Raw genomic sequence first — 19,111 nt, forward strand, 5'->3', positions numbered from 1 at the left:
CTGCTTTTGGCTAGCAGCATGCTGTGTTTCAGTGCCAGTGCTAACCAGGCTGGTGTGTGTGTGTGTGCTTTGCAGATGAATCAGCAAATGGCTGGAATGAACCTCAGCAGTTCCAGCAACGTGATGGGCTTTGGCCAGCCCTCCAACACAGCCGCAGGATGGACTGGAAGCTCCTCTGGCCAGACTCTCAGCACACAACTGTGGAAATGAAAGTTGCAATAGAAATCTTTCCCAGAACAGCCACCTAACATTCCTTGTTCAAATACATTTACTTTCGCTGTTCCTTCCATGTACATATATATTCTTTTTCTTTTTCCCCAGCTGTTCAGACTAAGAATATAACTGACTGACCATGTTGTGGTCTATATTGATTTAAATTTGATGTAGTGAAAAGCAGATCAAGAATATATTTATACATCATTGGAAGCATTTTCATACAATGCATATGATTTCATAGACCATATTAAGAAGCTGCTTAACCACATACTGATTTTTTTTTTTTCCCTCAAAATTCTAGATCAAATGTTTGCATATAAGGGATGTAGCTATCATGTTAGTAATACTCAAAAATATGAACCCCAACCCCCAAAATTACCCAGTAATCCTGTAGAAGGTACTGTATGAACAAATGTTTAATCATATATAAATAGAATGTAAATGTATTACTGAGCAATGTTTTCTAGTGTATCAAACAAATTTTGTTTCATCATACATTTCACTGTGATGTTATTATGGTGTGCATAACAGGGAATGTGGTTATTGAAAGAAAGATAAACCTGGATGTTACTGTAGTTCTACAAATCAATAGTTTATTCTTTTAAAGATGAGCATTTGATGCATTTGAGTTTCCTGTGGTAAAGTCTCCAACCTGGCTCAGGAGGCAGGCGCACAGTGTTAAAGCTGATAACTGACAGCACAATATGCATTCAAGGTAACTCAGTGTGAACAGATCTATTTTGTCTTGCAGAGAGATCCAGGTTTATGACAGTGATTGTGTTTACATTTTATGGTGCCTCGTAATGATAAAATGTTATTTCCCTATATTAAAAGGATAAATCCGTAAATGATTGTGGGTTTTTATTTCATTATTTTACGACCTATTTGACCGCTACTTTTAATGAAGTAAAACATGTTCAGTTTGGAAGATCCATTTATACAGATATTTAGACCAACAGTTCGTGAGTTAAAATCAGTTTATAATTACACCATTAAGCTGGATAAATACAAAAAGTATATACATAAATAATGATTTTGAAAATACTCCATCGCAGCCATGTTTCTCTATGTGGAAACAGCGTTAAAACAAAGGTAAGTGTCAGTTTATTAAGCTGAGAGTTCAGAAGTGCATGCAGACAAGTTAGAACAAAGCACACCCACTTGATTTTCTTATTAGTCTCTGAAAGCTTCCTTTTGTTTCCACAGAAGTCTGTCAGGTCTCAGGCAGAAGCAGATGATTTTAGCTGTCTGAACTGGAACACATGCTGGCGCCTCTTGTTCTACTCTTGCCGTGGGACTGTTTCCCCACGTCATACCTCAATATTGACTGTGTCCAGGTGGTACTTTGGCTCGTTAGCTAGATTCACTTTCTCTGTTCGGGTGTGCCATACAAGAACCTAGAAGATAACATTTGTGTCAGGAAAGGCATCTACAGAGATGACACAAATGCTTTTCAGAAAGTGTGGCAATCGCTACCTTTGTGCAGTTGTTTGCTTTTGGCTCCAGTTCCTCCACTGTTGTTATCTGTTTCAGAAAATCAGATTCTTGCATTCCTGGTTGAGAACCACGACGCTTGAATACGGCTTTGGGATGTGACAGGATCACTTGAAGACTCACAGCAAATCCTTGGAGAAAGTGAGACAGGGAAAAAGATTGAGAAAAACCTTTAGGCCTTACATTTTTGTGTAGTTGTACTATACCTAGAAATCTCCCATGTTGTTTTTAAAAATGTGGAAATTTTGTTATGCAGATAGACAGTATTTGGTAGGTTTGTACATTCTACATTGTATTGTCTTGTTTTGCCATGAAGATACAATCAGATTTTTTTAATTGCACCATATCTTCAACATGTTTAATCTATTTCCTGTCATGTAGGTAATATATGCTTTCTTGCCTGAAAAGTCAGGTATTGCTAAGATCTTGGACTATTCTTGCTTTCTGCTTTTAATTAAGAAATAAAACTGAATTATAAGCAAAATGTATAGAATTTATACTGTACAAACCATTCTACACTTCAAGGTGAGAGTTGGAAAAAAAGGTTAAAATATGTTAAAACTGTGATATTTAGATAATTTTAGCCTGTAGAGTTTTAACATCCTCATTGAGGAAAAATAAGTCACACTAATGCTCTGCCTTGGGAATGACTTCTGGCACTGGTGGTCTGCCAGGCAGTGTTAGCTGGTCTGAGCTTGCCACAGCACAGCTCAAAGGACTTGTTCAGTGCAAAGACACCTCTCTGCAATTCTTTTCTCTACCAACATGCATCAGGTCCCTCGAAGGGAGACTGCAAACTGAGAAATCACTGGTTTGAACAAACTCACCCTCTCTGAAGAAGCTCCCATGAATCTCCAATTTGCCATTATTTATAGAACTCTCCCATTTTCCTTCAGCAATGCTCAGTCATATGTATGCTTTTTTAACTATGACTCAAAAACTCCACTGATAGACTTGTAAAGAAAAATTACATTTGTAACTAACATTGTCTGATTGCCAAGCCCACCAAAGAAATCCTTTCTTAATCAGTTCAGAGTAGTTCTAGCTGCCCTTTTATGACACAAGTAGCAACAGTTTTGACATCAGTTCTGGAAAACTCCAAAACCAGTTAATTCTAAAGCCAGTATTAAAATTTTATCAGTTTTAAACTAAGCATAACTTTCTCTAACAATGTAATTCTGACCCCTTTTTTTAGTAGAAATGTCTTGCTACTATATTTTCCTTGAAAGTATCTGACTTTTACAGGAGCCTTTTGAAGAGGAAAATATAAGGAAGTAATTACTACATCACATGTAAAGAAAGGCACACTGAAACCACTTTATCATGCTCTTGCTTGTAGGAAAGCAAAGGAAGACACCAGAAAGTTTGTTTTGTTTTCAGTAAGGATTTGGACCCTGATGAAGACTATGGGTTGGATGTAAACTGAGGTCCCAATTCACTGATGGACACAGAAAACATTTATACATTATATCTTTTATGTAGCTTTATACATCCTATCCTGCCTGAGGTGGAGAGTAGGTGTCTGGATAGACAGGGCTTACCCACCCTGCAGAGCACTCTTGCTTCTTACTGCTTGTAGCCGGGCCACGATGGAGCACAAGGTGGGCTCTATCTTAGTGATCTTGGTAGTCAAGTGTAGTCATTTGAGCAGATCTGAGGGTGAGAATTTAAACTCCCTCAGCTAGAGACAGTATGTACACCCAGTTGCTGCACCTTGGAAGGGGACCAGAGACTTAGTACTGATGAACAAAATGGTCTGCTTCAGTTTAGTGGTTTTGGTTAGGTTTTATTGGGGGTTTTTCCTCAGATAAAACAAACTGTAAATTTTGGATGCAACTGGGCTTTTATAATTTTGGGCATGAAAAAAAATTCTTTTGCATGGGAAGGCATTTTTGGAACCCTGATCAGCTGTGTGAGCTGCTCTTTCTTTTTAAATATATTTAAGATTCAAGCTGCACGTGCATAAAGAAGAAAATGAAGTTAACATCAAAATTAGTGTCCTAGATTTGAGTGCACAGAAAGAATCCCTTTCTAAGCAGAAGAGACACAAATTTTCTGCTGCTTATCTTTGCAGTGTCAGTGTGGCTCCCTGGACCCATAGCCTATACTTAGCCATACATTAATTCCTCATAAATTCTCTTGTTGCAAGACTTGCTCTCCTGTTGAGAAAATTGCATTGGGTTCTGAGGATGGGTTTTTCTTACACACAGTTGTTCAAGTGGGCCGTGGCCCCTGCACGTGACACGTGCCCTTGCTACCATGCTATTGCAAATTGTCATTTGAGGGTGCTGTCAAAACTCAGGCATCAAGTAGACGTTAAACTGAGTGTTGCAGGTGATAAGGACATTGATTACTGTGCACGGACTGGCCTGAGATTTGTTTCCTTGGTCAGGGTCCATGCAGTCTTTGTTTGTTAAAAGAATCCAATAAAGCAGCAACTTAAAGAGATAAAAGAATTCAAGGAGACGTATCTCCTGGCTCTCTAGTTCTTCAGTTCTGCTTTATAACTGCTTTAATTTCACATGTATGACATTTTGTTAGGTGGAATTGAAAGAAAACCACTTTCTAATGACAACTTTCAGTTGACATTATCAGGTGTGTCATTTCAGTGTCAGAAAGAGGAGACGGCTCAGGTTTTGACCAGACTGGCACTAATTATTTCTCTCAGTAGATAATGATCCTGTGCTAATTGATGGAAAGACACTGTTGTTTTGAATTCTATCACTAAACAGGGATCAATCTGGGATTACTGTCTCCAGTATAGCATAACTGAACAGTGCTTATATGCATACAGTTACTTAATCATTATTCTTACAAGGTCATGTTGGGCTTAACTTCATGTGAAATGCCACAAGACTATTTCATAGCTGGAGTGTGAACAGGTGTTTCGGGGGTTTTTTGCTGTTTAATGCAATGTTGTAAATTAAATCTAATTGGCTGAAGAGCCACCTAGATAGGAATTAATTTGTTGGAGGACAAGATACCTGGGAGACATAGCAGATATTACATCTGTTCTTCTTTCAACATAAGCTGTTTCTGTTAATTCACACCTTGTGTTAGATCAATGGCTTCTGTTAAAAGGCAGAAGTTCCGGTTAAACTTGAGCCAGAGTTTAAAGATTTTGTTGCTGTGGTAAATGCCATTGCTTCCTGGATGTTCTAGATAGGATAGTAGCTGAAGGCAAGCTGGAAACTTGAGTGTTTATCATTTCTGGAGTGTATAAATGCTAATGTTCAGTACTGATGTTGAAACAGATGTGCTGGTTTTCACAAAGATCAAGGTCCCACCTTTGGCTTGGGCTCTGCAGCTTTCAAGTTCTCTCTGTGGTGCGCTTTCTGGGTTGCAATAAGCCTAACCAGGAGTTCAGAACAAAGGCATCTGCTGACATATGATTCAGCATAAAAGAGGCACTTGATAATAAACTCAATGTTTAAAATAGTATTTACCCTTGGATGGGAGGGGCAGTTGGTGTTTCGTTTTGGTTTAGGAGGGGTTTTGAACGTGCTGGCTGCTATAGCCACTCAAAAATTTTTTGTTTGTGACTTCCAGAAGTGGCTCTTTTAGATTCAGTCAAAATATGCTATGTTTTGCAGTGCTGTGAATAGACTGGCTTTTTTGCTCAGGGAGCCCTAAGAAAGATGAGAGGTACTGAAGATCTCATGATTATGGCAAAATTTTGAAAAATGGTAATAAAAAAATGTGGTTGCTCAGGCTGTAGCAGAGGTGCTTAGGGCACAGTTGATGAGCTCTGGATCCCAAGTCTAAAATCTGCTGGCCCAGTGATTTACAGTCACATACTAATCTCTATGACTGAAGTAGCTCCTGGAATGCTAATGCAAAGCAAGCATCTGCCTTCTTGAACAACCTTCACATTAGGAGAATCGCAATCTAACTTCTTTTCTTGAGTGATCCAAAATTCTGGCACTGGGAGCAACCCAGGAGTAAAACAACAACACCTAATATAGAAGACTTGAAATCAGATCCCTACTAAATAACACAGTACTTACCTCAGAATCAGTGTCACCCTTTTCCATTCCACTTTCTCTCCCACTTCTCTTCCCCGAGAGTAAGCAAGTCTCTGTCAAACTCTAAAACCCACCTCCAGTTAAAACTGAAGCAGAACTTAGGAAATGCCTGAACTAATTCATATGGTGTGTTGGTTGCCAGGCAAGAAGCAACACAGGAAACCACTACTTTGCTTTCTGAGTCCAGTTTAGCATTGGAGAATAGCAGTGTCAGCCACTAATTTCCCAGAATAAATCACCACTGTTTAATGAACTGACCTAATGTGATTGCCATGTGCAAGTGTGTTTCAAAGAATCTGGGGAGGTTGGCCAGCTAGGGTGTTGGAGCTGAGCCTGGTGAAATCAGCAGGACCTGTCTCCACTTGCAGTAATTTGAATTTGGCCTTGTATTTTGCAGTGTAGAATAAGAAGTTTATGTGCTTAGAGTCAAGGTTGTGCTTCCTCTGACAGCCACAAGTTAAACCAGTGATCCCAAACCTTTTAAGACGTCAGTTCGTACCCAGCCTCATGATCAAATTCTTGTGAAAATCACCATGAAAGATCATTCAATAAACCAAAGGGAGCCTCCTTACCAGGGTGCTGGGACATGAGCATTAACTGTAGACAGCTGATATGTCTCCATATCAGTATTACTACATGCACCTATACTTTTTCATGGCAATATTTTTAAGAGATCCTTGGTTTTCCTTATGTGCAGCATCCAGTATAACCTAAGTCACTTGTATATTTGGTACAGCAGATGGAAAAATGCCAGCGATGGGCTACAGCATGGACAGGTTTGGTAGCAAGTCATCTGAGTCCCTGGAGGCGTGTTGGGAAGCTGAGAGAGAAGGGCAAGGGTAGGAATCTGCGTGTCAACACACATCCTGTAGCCTGCACCTGCTCAGACACCTAAGGAGTTCTGGATTTGCAGTTGTGTTCTGTTTGTGCCCTTCCACAGTATTCCTGAGGGGAATGAAGATGCAAATTTCACATCATTTTTTTCACAGCCTACATGGCATCCATTTCTCTCCTTGCTGAAATTAAAAATTAAATTTAATTTTTTCAGTGTTTTTTAAAGACTAATAAAAGTTCTCTCACAAAGTAGTAACTCCTTGTGGATCTGCAATAACTTCCTGTACTCTAAATGTTTTGGGGGTTTTTTGTCTCTGTGACCCTCCCTTACATGACTTTGGTCAAAGCACAAACAGGTAATGCTCCTAATGGAGCTGCTTTTCCCTCATGCCAGTGATTCAGCCAGCATCTGCAAGGTAAACAACTTAAGAACTTTCCATGTATCTCTTCATGTCTGAGTTAGTGTCCCTTGGCTGATGTTGTGTAATGGCTTTCTGCCTGCTGCTAATGAATTATGAGCCACGCTCTCACCTTTATAATGCCATCAGTAATCCCTTCTAGAGCACAGTATCAATATGTATCTGTAAATCCACAGGCAGGGGCTGTTAAACTGCACAGCTGCAGTCCTCAACATGCTGCATGGTGTTGGACATTGAATACCTACTTCACCCCTGAGCGCCTTTATCTGAGCACCCAAACACTTCTTTTTATGCCAGGTGGTACTATTGACTTGAAATGCCTCTACAGTACAGAAAAATTCACCTGTTAACTTTTCTGTCTTTGAGGTGTTAACAACTATTAGTCCTCCTTTATTTACTCTTTTTAACCAATTGGACTGTAAATACTGTACATATTTTTATCAAACGTTTCAATTAATGTAACAGTATTCTGTTAAGATGAGAAAGAACTGTACACTGTCCTTTTCCCTCTCCCAAAACATAAGGGTATCAGAACATAAAAAAGGTGGCTATTTCTATCCCATTCTTGCCCTTGTATTCCTACTTTTCCCCTTCCCTCTTGACTACAGAAGATGTCTAACTGCAAATACCGTATCATTTTCTGGGAGACCATTTGCTGTCAGAAATTGGACCTGTGCACAGTGGTGATTCATGTGGCAGTTGTGAATATATACAAAAGATTGTTTAAGCATGGACTGTCAGCAAGACAGAGCTGTGTGGTGTGCAAACTTCACTGCAGAAGATTGATTAGATCCATTTTGAAGCTTTTCTGCCTTCCTCTACCAGGCAACAGCTGTCAGTGATTTTTCCCCTAAGCCCAGTGTTTCAAACTGTATCCATCTACAGTTATCACTGTCATTCCAAATAACCAATGCAAAATGAATCATTTCATGATAAAGTAGCATTTTACAACATGAAGTCTAAGAAGGTCTGCATTTATACTGCCTGGTCGAGATTGATGACAAAATGCCAGGCAGGGACTCCTTGCAAGAAATTGCTTGGATGTATTAATTTACAATTAACTTGTTTCAGGCAAACAATTCATACAACATAAAAGCCAAGTTGCCACATAAAAACAAAAACAAATTAAAGTAAGTGCAGATACCACCAAGCAGCAAATTAATTAGACAAGATGTACAAGCCTAAACTTTCAGGATAGTTACTGTCAAAGGGCTGCGCGCTCTGCTGGCACTTCAGAAGTGTAAGAAGCTGCTTAAATGGACAAATGGAAACATTCATGTATTGTAAATGACCCTCACCTGCCATGTCGATAGCAAAGGGCCTGTCAGCTCTCCAGCCCGTGTACCAGCCAACGACTTTGCCGTTCTCCACGACCGGGCGCTCGTAGCGCCGGCCTCCCACCAGCCCCACGGGCCACACGGACACCTTGCGCGTCGTCCGCATCTGCAAGAGGCAGGCACAGCGTCACTGGCGGCGCGCACGTGCTCCCTGCAGGCTTCCTGGGAGCGCTGGTAGAAGCCCACGTTCATCATCACTAGGAATTCAAAAGCAATTCTAGCTTACAGATTGCAGCCCAACAGCAGTGAGTATTTGAAAGCTGCATGTGCCCACTCATTTTCTGTGAAATCTCCAGCTCCTTAGTCCATAGGCATCTCAATTCTACTTTAAATACCCCACTCATAATATCTTCTATGCCAAAATTTTTTTAAAGCTGTGAAAACAGGTTTTCTCTTGTTTGTTTGGATTTTTGAAGGCGTAATATATCTTTTTTATCTGCAAGACTACAGGAGTCTGGCAGTGGGCTTATTTCTATAGATTGCTGAGATACTGTAGAAACCCAGTGAGAGAAAATATTATAATAATGATTAATACGCACTTCACTAGGACAAGTGAAATTAGTTTGGGACTTGTTAAAAATGCATTGAATAGAGGATATCATGATACACAACTCTTTCCTACCTGCAGCAGACCTGAGATGCAGCTCTGATCTATTAAGGATTCATGAAAAAAGATTGCTAGGGCTAAGTTTTAACTTCTATATTTTCCCTTTAAAAGCTCTGCTAAATTTCTGAGAAGGACAAAAAGCAGGCCAGGCAGGATGCTTACTATCACCAGCTGCAGTTTTTCCCAGTGGTGTAAATTAACTAAATGTAAAACTGGAAGTGTGATCCTTATCTAACGTAGAGGAAGCTATAGGTATGAAGAAATGACTGTAGCAAGAAGTGTGCATGACTGGGAGTCACTTCAAGAAAGGCACTGAGGTGCTGGAGCATGTCCAAAGAAGGGCAACGAAGCTGGGGTAGGGTCTGGAAAGTGAATCCTGTAAACTGAGCAGCTGAGGGAGTTTGGGGTGTTTAGCCTGGAGGAAAGGAGGCTTTGGGGGGGATCTTTCCACTCTACAACTGCCTGATAGGAGGTTGGAGCCAGGTGGGGGTTGGCTTCTTCTCCCAGGTAACATTAGGAAACAGCCTCAGGCTGTGCCAGAAAAGGTTCAGGTTGGCATCAGGAAAAAATTCTTCACTGAAAGGGAAGGCATTGGAATGGGTTGCCCAGAGAAGTGATGGAGTAACCATCCCTGGAAGTGTTCAGTAAACTGGATGTGGCGCTTAGTGCTATGGTTTAATTGATGTGGTGTTCAGGCAAAGGCTGGACTGGATCTTGGAGGTCTTTTCCAGCCCTAAAGATTATGAGTCTGATTCAGTGACTTCAGATAACTGGTTCAGTGGTCCATTTTCTTCAGTAAACAGGATGACACAAACCTTGACACACTGCTCCCCGTGGGAAAATCAGATGGTCTGGTGTGAGAACTTGAGCAGGCAAGTGCACAGACACAACAACTTGCACAGTTTAACCACATTGGTTCAAAAGCCACTGTTTTAACTATTGTGCTTTAAATATGGTTCTATTTAAACAAGTACTAAACTATTTCAATGTAACGTGGGCTTAATTTGATCTATTCTAAAAACAGTCTAGTCTTTTGTTGTAATTGAAACCTATTCCTTAGGGAAAAGTTATCCCTTTTTCCTTCCAAGCACTCCTCTCAGCAAAAATAAACACAGCTTTACATATTTGTAACTGCAGTCCCCTATCGATGGATGCCGAAGTAAAAGACAACCTTGATTAAATATTAAACACTTCCCTCTCTCTCTGCCAAGGTGAAAGATTTATCATGCATATCATCAAGACTTGCAGGAGCTGCACCAAAAAAAACAAAGACATCACATCAGCGTGGTTCACGTTTCTAAGCTAGAAACATTAGCAGATTCTTAGAGCTTTCACATAAGGAAGGTATAAAATACATATTTAAAAATCCACAAAAATGTAGGCACACACAGAAGAGAGACATGCACCTTCTTTCCCTCTAATTATTTGTGTATCTTCAAATTTATCAAAAATTCCTCTCTTCCACCTTAATAACTGTTGTAGCAAGCAGAACATCTCAGTAGCAGCAGCCTGTAGTGCTTAAGAGCAGGGTATGTATTCAGTTGGCAATATAGGGAATTCTTGTGATAAGGATTCTGTCCAAGCCATTGCCTGGTTAATTGCCAGTGAAAGACTGCCATGAATCCTTCTAAGGTTATTGATAAACATATTTACCTGCAACTGTTCTCCCTGCTTAACTTTCCAATCTCTGCCACTCCTCCATAGGAAATGCAGAGTTAGCAATTCGCTATTTGGATATGGACAACGGCCAAATCTCCTCATGAAGACCTTTTAGCTCTGGTTTTAATGACACATCTCTTTTGCTTATTTTGCTAACAGCATATTTATATTAACATCCAAACATACCAGACATGGACACAGGGAATCATCCTGCTGGGCATGTCTACACAGGTAAGTTCCCAGTAAGTTTTCAAGAGCGTCATTAAGCCACATACACCCAACTGTGCTACACCAGTAAATACCACAGGATAAACAGACATGGTGCCATTAATACCTCCTGGAGGGTGTGGATACCTGAACAAATTATCAGTGTTCAGAATTGCAGCACTTAGGCCACCCTGTGCCAACTGCCTGTACCTAAACTCAAAATGCCACAAGACAAGGGCAGGCACACTCTGACTGCAAAAAGTGGCCAGAGCACAGTGCACCCATGCCCTGCCTGTGTGCACAGTAAAAGTTTGGGCAGCTGTGTCGCAAAATGAGCCAGGTTACACAAGGCTTCTGAACTGGGTCGATAGGGGTCTCAGCACCTATGCTGGCAGAACCAGACGGATTTACATTAATACTCTGTGATACACAGTGTGTTGGAGAATCTTGTCAACGAAAAGTATCTCACTGACCTCATAAAACCAGCATGAAATGACCCAAAAAGTTTTAAATTCATAATCTTGGGTCAATCTCAGTGTCTGTGAGGTACATCAGTAAAGCCACCACACATCAGAAGCAAGTAACCCTTTACAGAGCTCTTACTTTTGTTCTTGGGTTACTTTATTCTCACAGGTTACATTTTTGAAGAACGAAATAAGAATACAGCAATTCCTTTAAGTAAAAGCTGAAAGAGCACATCTAGACCAGTATTTATGCTAATTCTGAAATACCTCACAGCCTCAGGATATGCTAGGCAGATGAAAGTAGGAGTATTTCTTTTAATCTTCTGAGAATAGCATTACTGCAGTTAACATACTGATATGTGAAGGCTGTATTTATGTATGATGGGGAAAAAGCTATTATTTGGATTAAAAGGCCAGGTTGCACCTGGAATTTTATGCTGCTAATCATTCGGACACAAAAAAGTGATTCAAAAATGTGTTAATTCTGAATAGCTATAGTGCCGTGGGTTAAACAACTGCCAAAAATCCTAGGACTTACAAACAGCTTCCTAAATGACTCTTCTATCTGTCATTGTAATGACAGAGGTAGCACACGCTGTGCCAACACTCAGCATTTTAAGTCCTGGTAGCTTACATGGATGGGATTCAACTTACACTTCACTCTCTGCAAGTTAAGCATCTGGTCTGTCCTAGTTAGAATTCGGTAGTTAATGAGCAGAGATAGGACCCCACTGGCAGGACTCATCCTGCCTGGCTTGGACTGCTCTCTTGAGGTAGAAATGCTTTTGTCCTCTGTTTATGAAACAGGGTCTTGGCATAGGAGGAGAGTGCTGTACTGGGTGGGGGAGGATGGTAGAACAAACGTGAATGAAGTAGGAGGGGGAGGAGAATTGGGAAGGAGTGGGCAAGTAAATGACAGGAGAGACGAGTAACAACTGACCGAAAAAATGCCATGAGGTGATGGACATATAACAATAAATACAGTAACAACAGAGTAATTGCTGAAGAATAGCAAGTGAAAATGCAGGAAATGGAGCTGAGCAATTAAAGACCGTGATAAAAGCATTGCTAAATTTAGCATCTCATTAGTCAATCAAGAAAAGCTGCTTAATGGGATGTGCTGGACTGATGGATAGGGAAGATACCAAGACAGTAACAAAATATAAAAGCCCAAGGGGAATGAAGGCAAATGACAGAGAAAAGGAAACACGGCTGTACTTCCTACAGGGAAAAGGCTTCCAGACTGGAACAGCCATCCTAGTGTTTTTGCAGCATGATGTCGATGTGTTTCTATTCGGGATCCAAAGCCCTCTGCAAGGGCAAACCTGTGCCACACCTGGTAAGCTTTTTTCTCCCCATCATTTCAACCCCTGCGTGATTTGTGGTCTGTCTTGGTCAGGCTACAGGTTCACATCCAGGCTCACCGTCCTACCCCACACCCCTGCCCATCCCAGTGATGCTCCAGCAGATTTCTATGCAAAATTACGATTTATTATTACCAAAGACAGGATCTAGAGCTCCTTCACTACAACACTTCCTCAGGACAAAATTTTATGGGTTAATGCATAAGCACAGCCAGGGTCCCTATCAGTTCTCTGCATTATTCGCAGGGCATTTAAAGCCAAATTCTGCTTCAACGAAACTTACATGAGCACTACAACTCAGCCAGACAGCTCAGCAGTGATGTTGTGCCTGTTTACTGAGGCTTTGGACAGAGCTCCTGTCCCTGCTTACCATCACTTCAAAGAAGGTACTGAGGCATGGAAAACCTGTGCCTGTGGCTTTTGTGGTTCAGCAACTGTGAGGCTCAGGGGTTAGGAACTTCAAAAGGCAAATTTGTTGTTGGCAGACTTGAGTGTAAAGGGTATTCTCTATGGGAACACTTGTAGAAGGGGTCTACAAATCAAAAAAATTGTAATTCATTGATCTAGCCTCTTCTGCAGCCCTCCCAGGTGATCTACTTCACCATCCTCCCTACTGGAAATCTTTCTTTCCAAGCATCTGCTTTAAACCTCCTCTGCTGATTTGTACACAATCTACATTGCAGAGGGAGGATAGATTAATTCCCCCTTTTCTCCAGCAGCATTTGATATATAAGGTACAATGATTACTGTTTCTAAATTATATCAGCATCCTTGGGCAAAAATGTCAATATTGCTTCCCTACAGAAGAAAACTGTACCAAATTTAACTAAAGCAGTTACAAGCTACTTTCTGGGGATTGGGACAACTTCCAAAACATTTGCTACTCATTTTACTTCTGGGCCCTTCTGTTTACTGGTTGTCTCATTCTACTCCCTATCATTCTACCGGGTTGTGGTCACTGTGCCTCTGAAGAGCTGCTGACCCCGTGTAATTAATTCACAGTAACAGTATCTGTTTCACAGGTAAAATCACTGCTGTCAGTGCAGAAACAGGGTGTACTTGGTACTTTGTAACCAAGAGTCTCTCCACTAAACCTGTTTCTAATAGACCACCCCCCCCTTTTTTTGTCTCTGTTTCCTCTCATTTTTAAGCTATTTCGTTCTCTGCCAGTCTTTTCTAATCCAGCCTCTTTAGCATAGGTATTACATGTCGATGTGGAAGAAAAATGTCAGTGTGCATTTAAAATCTGTCATGTACTCCTAAATCATTTATATACTAGAAAGGTATTTAATGCACTGCTAACTCGTATTTGGATCACTTTTTATTCTGAAGAAAATAACTAATGACTGCCAGCTAATACTTAATTCTGTCTAGACTACTGAACATTATTTTTCAGACCATTGCAAAAAATCTGATTTTTCCAACCAGCTCCAAGAGATACAACAAAAGATTTTCATGTTTTCAAAGATTAAAGAGATTCACTTATACTACTTTTAAATCTTTTGCATAAATATATCCATTTAAAAATACACAGAAGTTAGCTTAATACAGTGTATAAAGATTAGGACAGTTATGTGAGTGTTATTGAAATGACACTAACCCTTCCCAATTCAAAGCTGGAATAAATAGTAAATATTCACCTCTTCTATAATTTCTGAGTTCCCCTCAAAATATTTCACAAAGATGATCACAGGAAAACTGAAGCCTGTGTGACATGCAATGCCGCAAGTATTTCTGTTCTATTTTTAATAGCAAGGAATTCTTTTTTTTAGGCTACTGAAATGGCTGTTAAAAGCCATTAGAATATCTGCCACCTTCATAGACACCTTTTGATAGGAAAGGGCAGGGACACAAGGAAATTCCTTCAGTCTGAATCTGTGGCTCTTTGAATCTTGAGCTACCTGTAAAGACTACCTCAACTTAAAGAGAGCAGGATGAGCTCTGTGTCCTCATACCTCCTTTCCAGCTTCAACTCCACCATCATATTCAGGGCACTCTTGTGCAGGCAAAAGCTACAGCAAATTGAATTCTGGTCCACAACTCAGTGGGCAATAGGACTAACTGCTAAGCTACTGAAGTTTGGGTTGGGTTTTTTTACCCCTTAGAAATGAGAATTAGGGCTGTGATCTACTCTGAATTCCATGCTGCAAGGCTGCATTCAGATCACACCTTAGAGTGTGGATTTCTCTAAGGACACCCAGTCTGCAAATCCTCTCCTTGCACTCAGACAAGACAGTGGAATTTGCCACACTTGCATGCTCTAGGCACCCAGCAAACATTGCCATGAAATTCTGGGCACCAATGACCAGAAGCCTAGGGGTGCCAGGGAGGGAGAACATGGTTTTAGGTTCAAGCATTTTAATTTCAAACATATCTAAGTTTTGGTGTCTGAACAAAATACAAGCAAAGGTGGCAGAAATAACCTAGACAGGAATCTCAAAAACTCAAAAACATTTTTGAATGCAGCAAGCTCACTTTCAGACAGATAGTGAAGACCTTTACTCCTCTTCTTGTACTCCTTAAGCTGTTCACCCCTCACCTTCACAGGTTTCAGGGCAGTCTGCACAATCAACAACAGAGCGTTGTTCCTCCAGTTTGCACACATATCCAAATGTGGACCGAGGAAGGGATGGCCTTTGGCCAACTATTCAAAATATGGAAAGAGCAGAGAAAATGCTTGAGACATAGAAATGCCTGAATTATATGAAGAGTTAAAGGAAGCGGAACTTAGCTGTCTATCTTCAGTTTCCAGTGCTTAGGTTAATCCTGTTTTTAAAATCTCTACTTGAAAGTGGAATGCCAGATTTATCTAAGGTTTTCTTCTCTGGAAGTTTAAAAATGTGAAATTGGCAGTTGCTAGGCATCAGTCACAATATCACAATAACTTGCATTCAGGAGTAAGATGAAGCACAAATGCACCAGAAACTGTGAGAGAATCACTCCAAAATGAACAGCCTGTGGTAAAAATAGAAGCTATGGTGAGTCATGTAGAAACATTTGTAAAGCATCTTAAATATAATAGTTTGGATTTCAGGCCTCTCAGTGGCTTTTTTATGAATGCAGGCTGACTTAGATATTTTCAGAAAGCAGACTTCTTTTTGAAGGACACCTCCAGATGAACAGATCACACCTGGGCAGAAAATACATAAATTATTTCTGAGGTCTGGATCCCAAAATAATGAATGACAAAATACAATATTCCAGAACCACAGGCATTAAAGTAAAAGCATGATTTTTCACCTGACCACCACTACACTCTCAAGCAGAAAGAGTTGGGAATAATTTAAAAGCCACACCTCTACTCCTGGAAATATCTGTTCATCATTGCTGCAGCCCAGTTTAGTACTCTAAAGAATTTAACAATCCCTGAACATATTGGTTCTTTCCCTGCAGCCTTTCCATGGAAGGTGACCATTTCCTAACAAAATGCTAAACTGAGCCAAGACTGTAGCAGCAGAAACACAAAGCAGGCTCTCCACTGTATTCTAGAAAGGACAACTAAACCAGCTTAGACCCTGCCCAGTTTGAATCTGAGAACATAGTTTCACCAGTTAAAAACTGACCTATCCACCCACATGCCATTGTAGATCTTAGGAAAAAAGATAATTATGAAGAACACCCAAGGGTTCCAGATTTACTACAGAAGGTGACATTTTCCAGACTACTGTAAGCTGGGGGTTTTTTTCCTGATTTCCATGAAACACACCCTTCCTAGGTCTACTGGGCCCAGCTCACTCCACATCAAATATAAAGCACTCATTCCTACAAGCACCAGGCAGAAGTACTTCGGACAGAGATTAGAATTTCTTCATCAAAAGCTCTCAGAAGTATCCCATGGCATTCCATGTCAAAGCATGCTCCTTTTTGATCGTGGCCTCATGGTTTATACACTACAACTCACAGTAAAGCCTTTGCTGATCTTGCTTTGTTAAAAGGCTCCATCTTCTGTAAGGACACTAGGGAGACCCACAGCAAAAGTGCTGCCTCAAACACAATCCTTCACCGACGTGCAGTTCCCTTGCTTGCCTTCTGCTCCGCAGTCCTGCTTGCTTGACCTCTGAGCAAAACACTTCCCTAACACAAATGTTTCTTTCATGCTGGCTCTGCAGTCCTAACTACGCTTGCTTCCCATCTCCCCAAGCCCTCACTGCTGCTACTGAAACCAGCTTTGGCTCAGAAGCAAGCCATTACAAAGGGGACAGACCTGCTATTTCACTTACCAGCAAATGTACACACCTGCTTGCACACAGTGCTGCTGGCACTGTGGGGCCCACCCGCCCCCGTGCCCATGTCAGTGACATGCTGGAAGTCACACAACCAGCACGGGATGGTGGTAGGATGAGAATTCCGAGCTCCTGTCTCATCCTCCAACATTTAAGCTACTCCCTCCTAATGAGCAGCTGCAGTTTATCAGACTTCCTTCGGGATTAAGCAACTGCAGGTCTGAAGAATTGTTCCTGGCAGACAACAAACTGAAAACACTCCCTCTCAGGTATAGTTACCACCATTTTCATAACAGGGATTACTACCAAATTCATCTGCAAACAACACATTCTGAAGCTGTTCTCTTCATGCTTGGAGAAGACAAGTATAATTTACACTCATAAATCAATCAATTCCTGAAGGAGAGATCAGGATTTATCACAGAGCTGTCAAGCCAGAATCCATGAATACATAGATTTTCCTTTATCGAGTCAAAAAGCAACCAGCCCTCTAGCAGTGCCTCGACTGAAAAGTCAGGCTCCTGGCTCCCTCTAAATGTAACTTCCCACATGTAAAGGCACATCCCGTTGGCAAAGCCTGCCAATGGACTTCATTAACTTTGCCAGGTTGGCAAGGCATTCCCCATGATAGCACCAGTGGCATCCCAGAGACCCTGCCAAAAGCTCGTTAGTGACCCCAAAAAACAGTCACAGGAACTTGCAGCGGCAACTGAAGCAAAAACTCCTTCTCTGCTTCTGTAACTGAGCTTTCCAAGCACCCCATTTCTCAGGGAAAACTCATTCATGTATGTGTCTGCCTGCAAACACCAGGCTCCGAACAAACAGCTCTTTCCCAGCAGCTGAACACAGGGGAAAGGGAACTCTTAGGGCTGCAGAGACTCATGCTAGAGGTTGCAATTCTTGTTAGCAAGAGAAAACACAGGTTGCCTCTTGTGCTTGCAGTTTTCAAGGTTAACCCTTTGGACAGCTTTATCCCTTTGCTTTCCTGATTTCCTAGTTAATTAGAGAGGTAATTTGTACCCTTCTGTTTCCTAATTCACAGCACTTAGTAGAATAACGATAGAAATTAAAAGAATAAATGTGACTGGACTCCTTTTCAGTAGCTGTGGAGCCCTCAAGAGAAACACCTGCCAACTCTATTCCTTTAGCTTGTCCCTAATGTTGGTACTCAACAACAAAAAGGCAAAAGAAACACAAACAAATGAACAGTAGGTATTTATCTCCAAATATCTTTTGCCCCATATTACTCATTGTGCCAAAGTCTATTTTCTGTTTCAATTAACAGAATCCCTAAGATTCAGTCAAATTAGCCTTATTTCTACAAATACACATATGAGCATTCCCATAACATCAAAGAGGGGTACGTGGAATTGCTCCACATCATAATGCACTGAGCACAGCTATCAGAATTTTTAAAAATCAATTGCAACAAAGGTTTAGCCTCTAGGCAAAGGTCCTTAAATTAGCAGCTTCGATGCTGAATGCCAAGTGGGCAAAAGAAGTAGGGCATCCCTGCTGAATGGGGACCCTCCACCTGCCCACACACTGGAAATGAAAAGGGATGCATTATGAACCTAAACACAAACGAACCCAAGCATTTCTAAACCAGCTTTCTCTAGGGAATTGCATGTGCTCACATTTCTGTGTACCACGTTCACTTTAACTCACTGACTGTAAAGCACGCGAGGAAGAGCTCTGCTCGGCAGCCAGATGGGTGCACACCTCGAACTACAGTTCTGTCCAGCAGCAGAACACACAGACCGCAGCATGTCTGAAGTCCTGTGCTGCCAACTTACTTTTCTGTTTCCCTCCCTCATTTCCCTGCCAAGGTTACTCTCCTGGCTGTCACAGAAGACGTACATGATCTTTCTTCTACTGTTTTATGTCCACTTATTAAACACCCTCCTTCCTGCCAGGGGAACCCAGAAAGAAAGCTGGATACCCTCTGCCCCGAGCACTTGCCAATTCCCACCAAAATGAAACAAAGCCCTTCACCAAAGGGAGGCAATAAAGACGAATACTGGTCCCTTCACAAAAGAGACTTGAAAGGGTGTTCAAGCCGTTACACAAGCGATTTGCTGCTTTTAAGAGCGAAAGGCTTCAAAAAAGGCAACTCCACGTGAAGAAGACGGCTCTGGATTAACTCATTAGTGCCAAGGAGAAAACTGTGAAGGATGGCGACTCCTGATGCGAGTTTGCCCTACAGGGAGAGGGATGCAGCATAAAAAAAAAAAACAAAAAAAAAAAAAAACAAAAAAAAAA

General features: G+C 41.1%; 2 protein-coding genes and 1 long non-coding RNA gene across 5 annotated transcripts in view; 2 read left to right on the forward strand and 1 right to left on the reverse strand.

Moving 5' to 3' along the window:
• SMAP1 (small ArfGAP 1) overlaps positions 1-1,064 on the forward strand; it is a 91,605-nt gene extending 90,541 nt beyond the window's left edge. For all 3 annotated transcript variants that reach the window (XM_042017385.1, XM_042017386.1, XM_042017387.1), the window contains one exon: positions 76-1,064. In XM_042017385.1, the coding sequence (XP_041873319.1) occupies positions 76-210 (135 nt within the window). In that variant the 3' untranslated portion in view covers positions 211-1,064. The remainder of the gene's footprint in view (positions 1-75) is intronic.
• Positions 1,061-19,111, reverse strand: part of B3GAT2 (beta-1,3-glucuronyltransferase 2) — an 18,942-nt gene continuing 891 nt past the window's right edge. Inside the window, exons 2-4 of the mRNA XM_042017388.1 lie at positions 8,287-8,431; positions 1,693-1,841; positions 1,061-1,613 (exon numbers count right to left, since the gene is read on the reverse strand). Of these exons, the coding sequence (XP_041873322.1) occupies positions 1,527-1,613; positions 1,693-1,841; positions 8,287-8,431 (381 nt within the window). The 3' untranslated portion in view covers positions 1,061-1,526. The remainder of the gene's footprint in view (positions 1,614-1,692; positions 1,842-8,286; positions 8,432-19,111) is intronic.
• LOC121659373 overlaps positions 12,394-19,111 on the forward strand; it is a 15,433-nt gene continuing 8,715 nt past the window's right edge. Inside the window, exon 1 of the long non-coding RNA XR_006014301.1 lies at positions 12,394-12,601. This is a non-coding gene — a long non-coding RNA (uncharacterized LOC121659373). The remainder of the gene's footprint in view (positions 12,602-19,111) is intronic.

The sequence above is a fragment of the Corvus kubaryi genome, unplaced genomic scaffold (genome assembly GCF_017639235.1).
Source record: "Corvus kubaryi isolate FWS band 111438036 unplaced genomic scaffold, C.kubaryi_AGA036_p1.0 split3-73, whole genome shotgun sequence".
Lineage (NCBI taxonomy): Eukaryota > Metazoa > Chordata > Aves > Passeriformes > Corvidae > Corvus > Corvus kubaryi.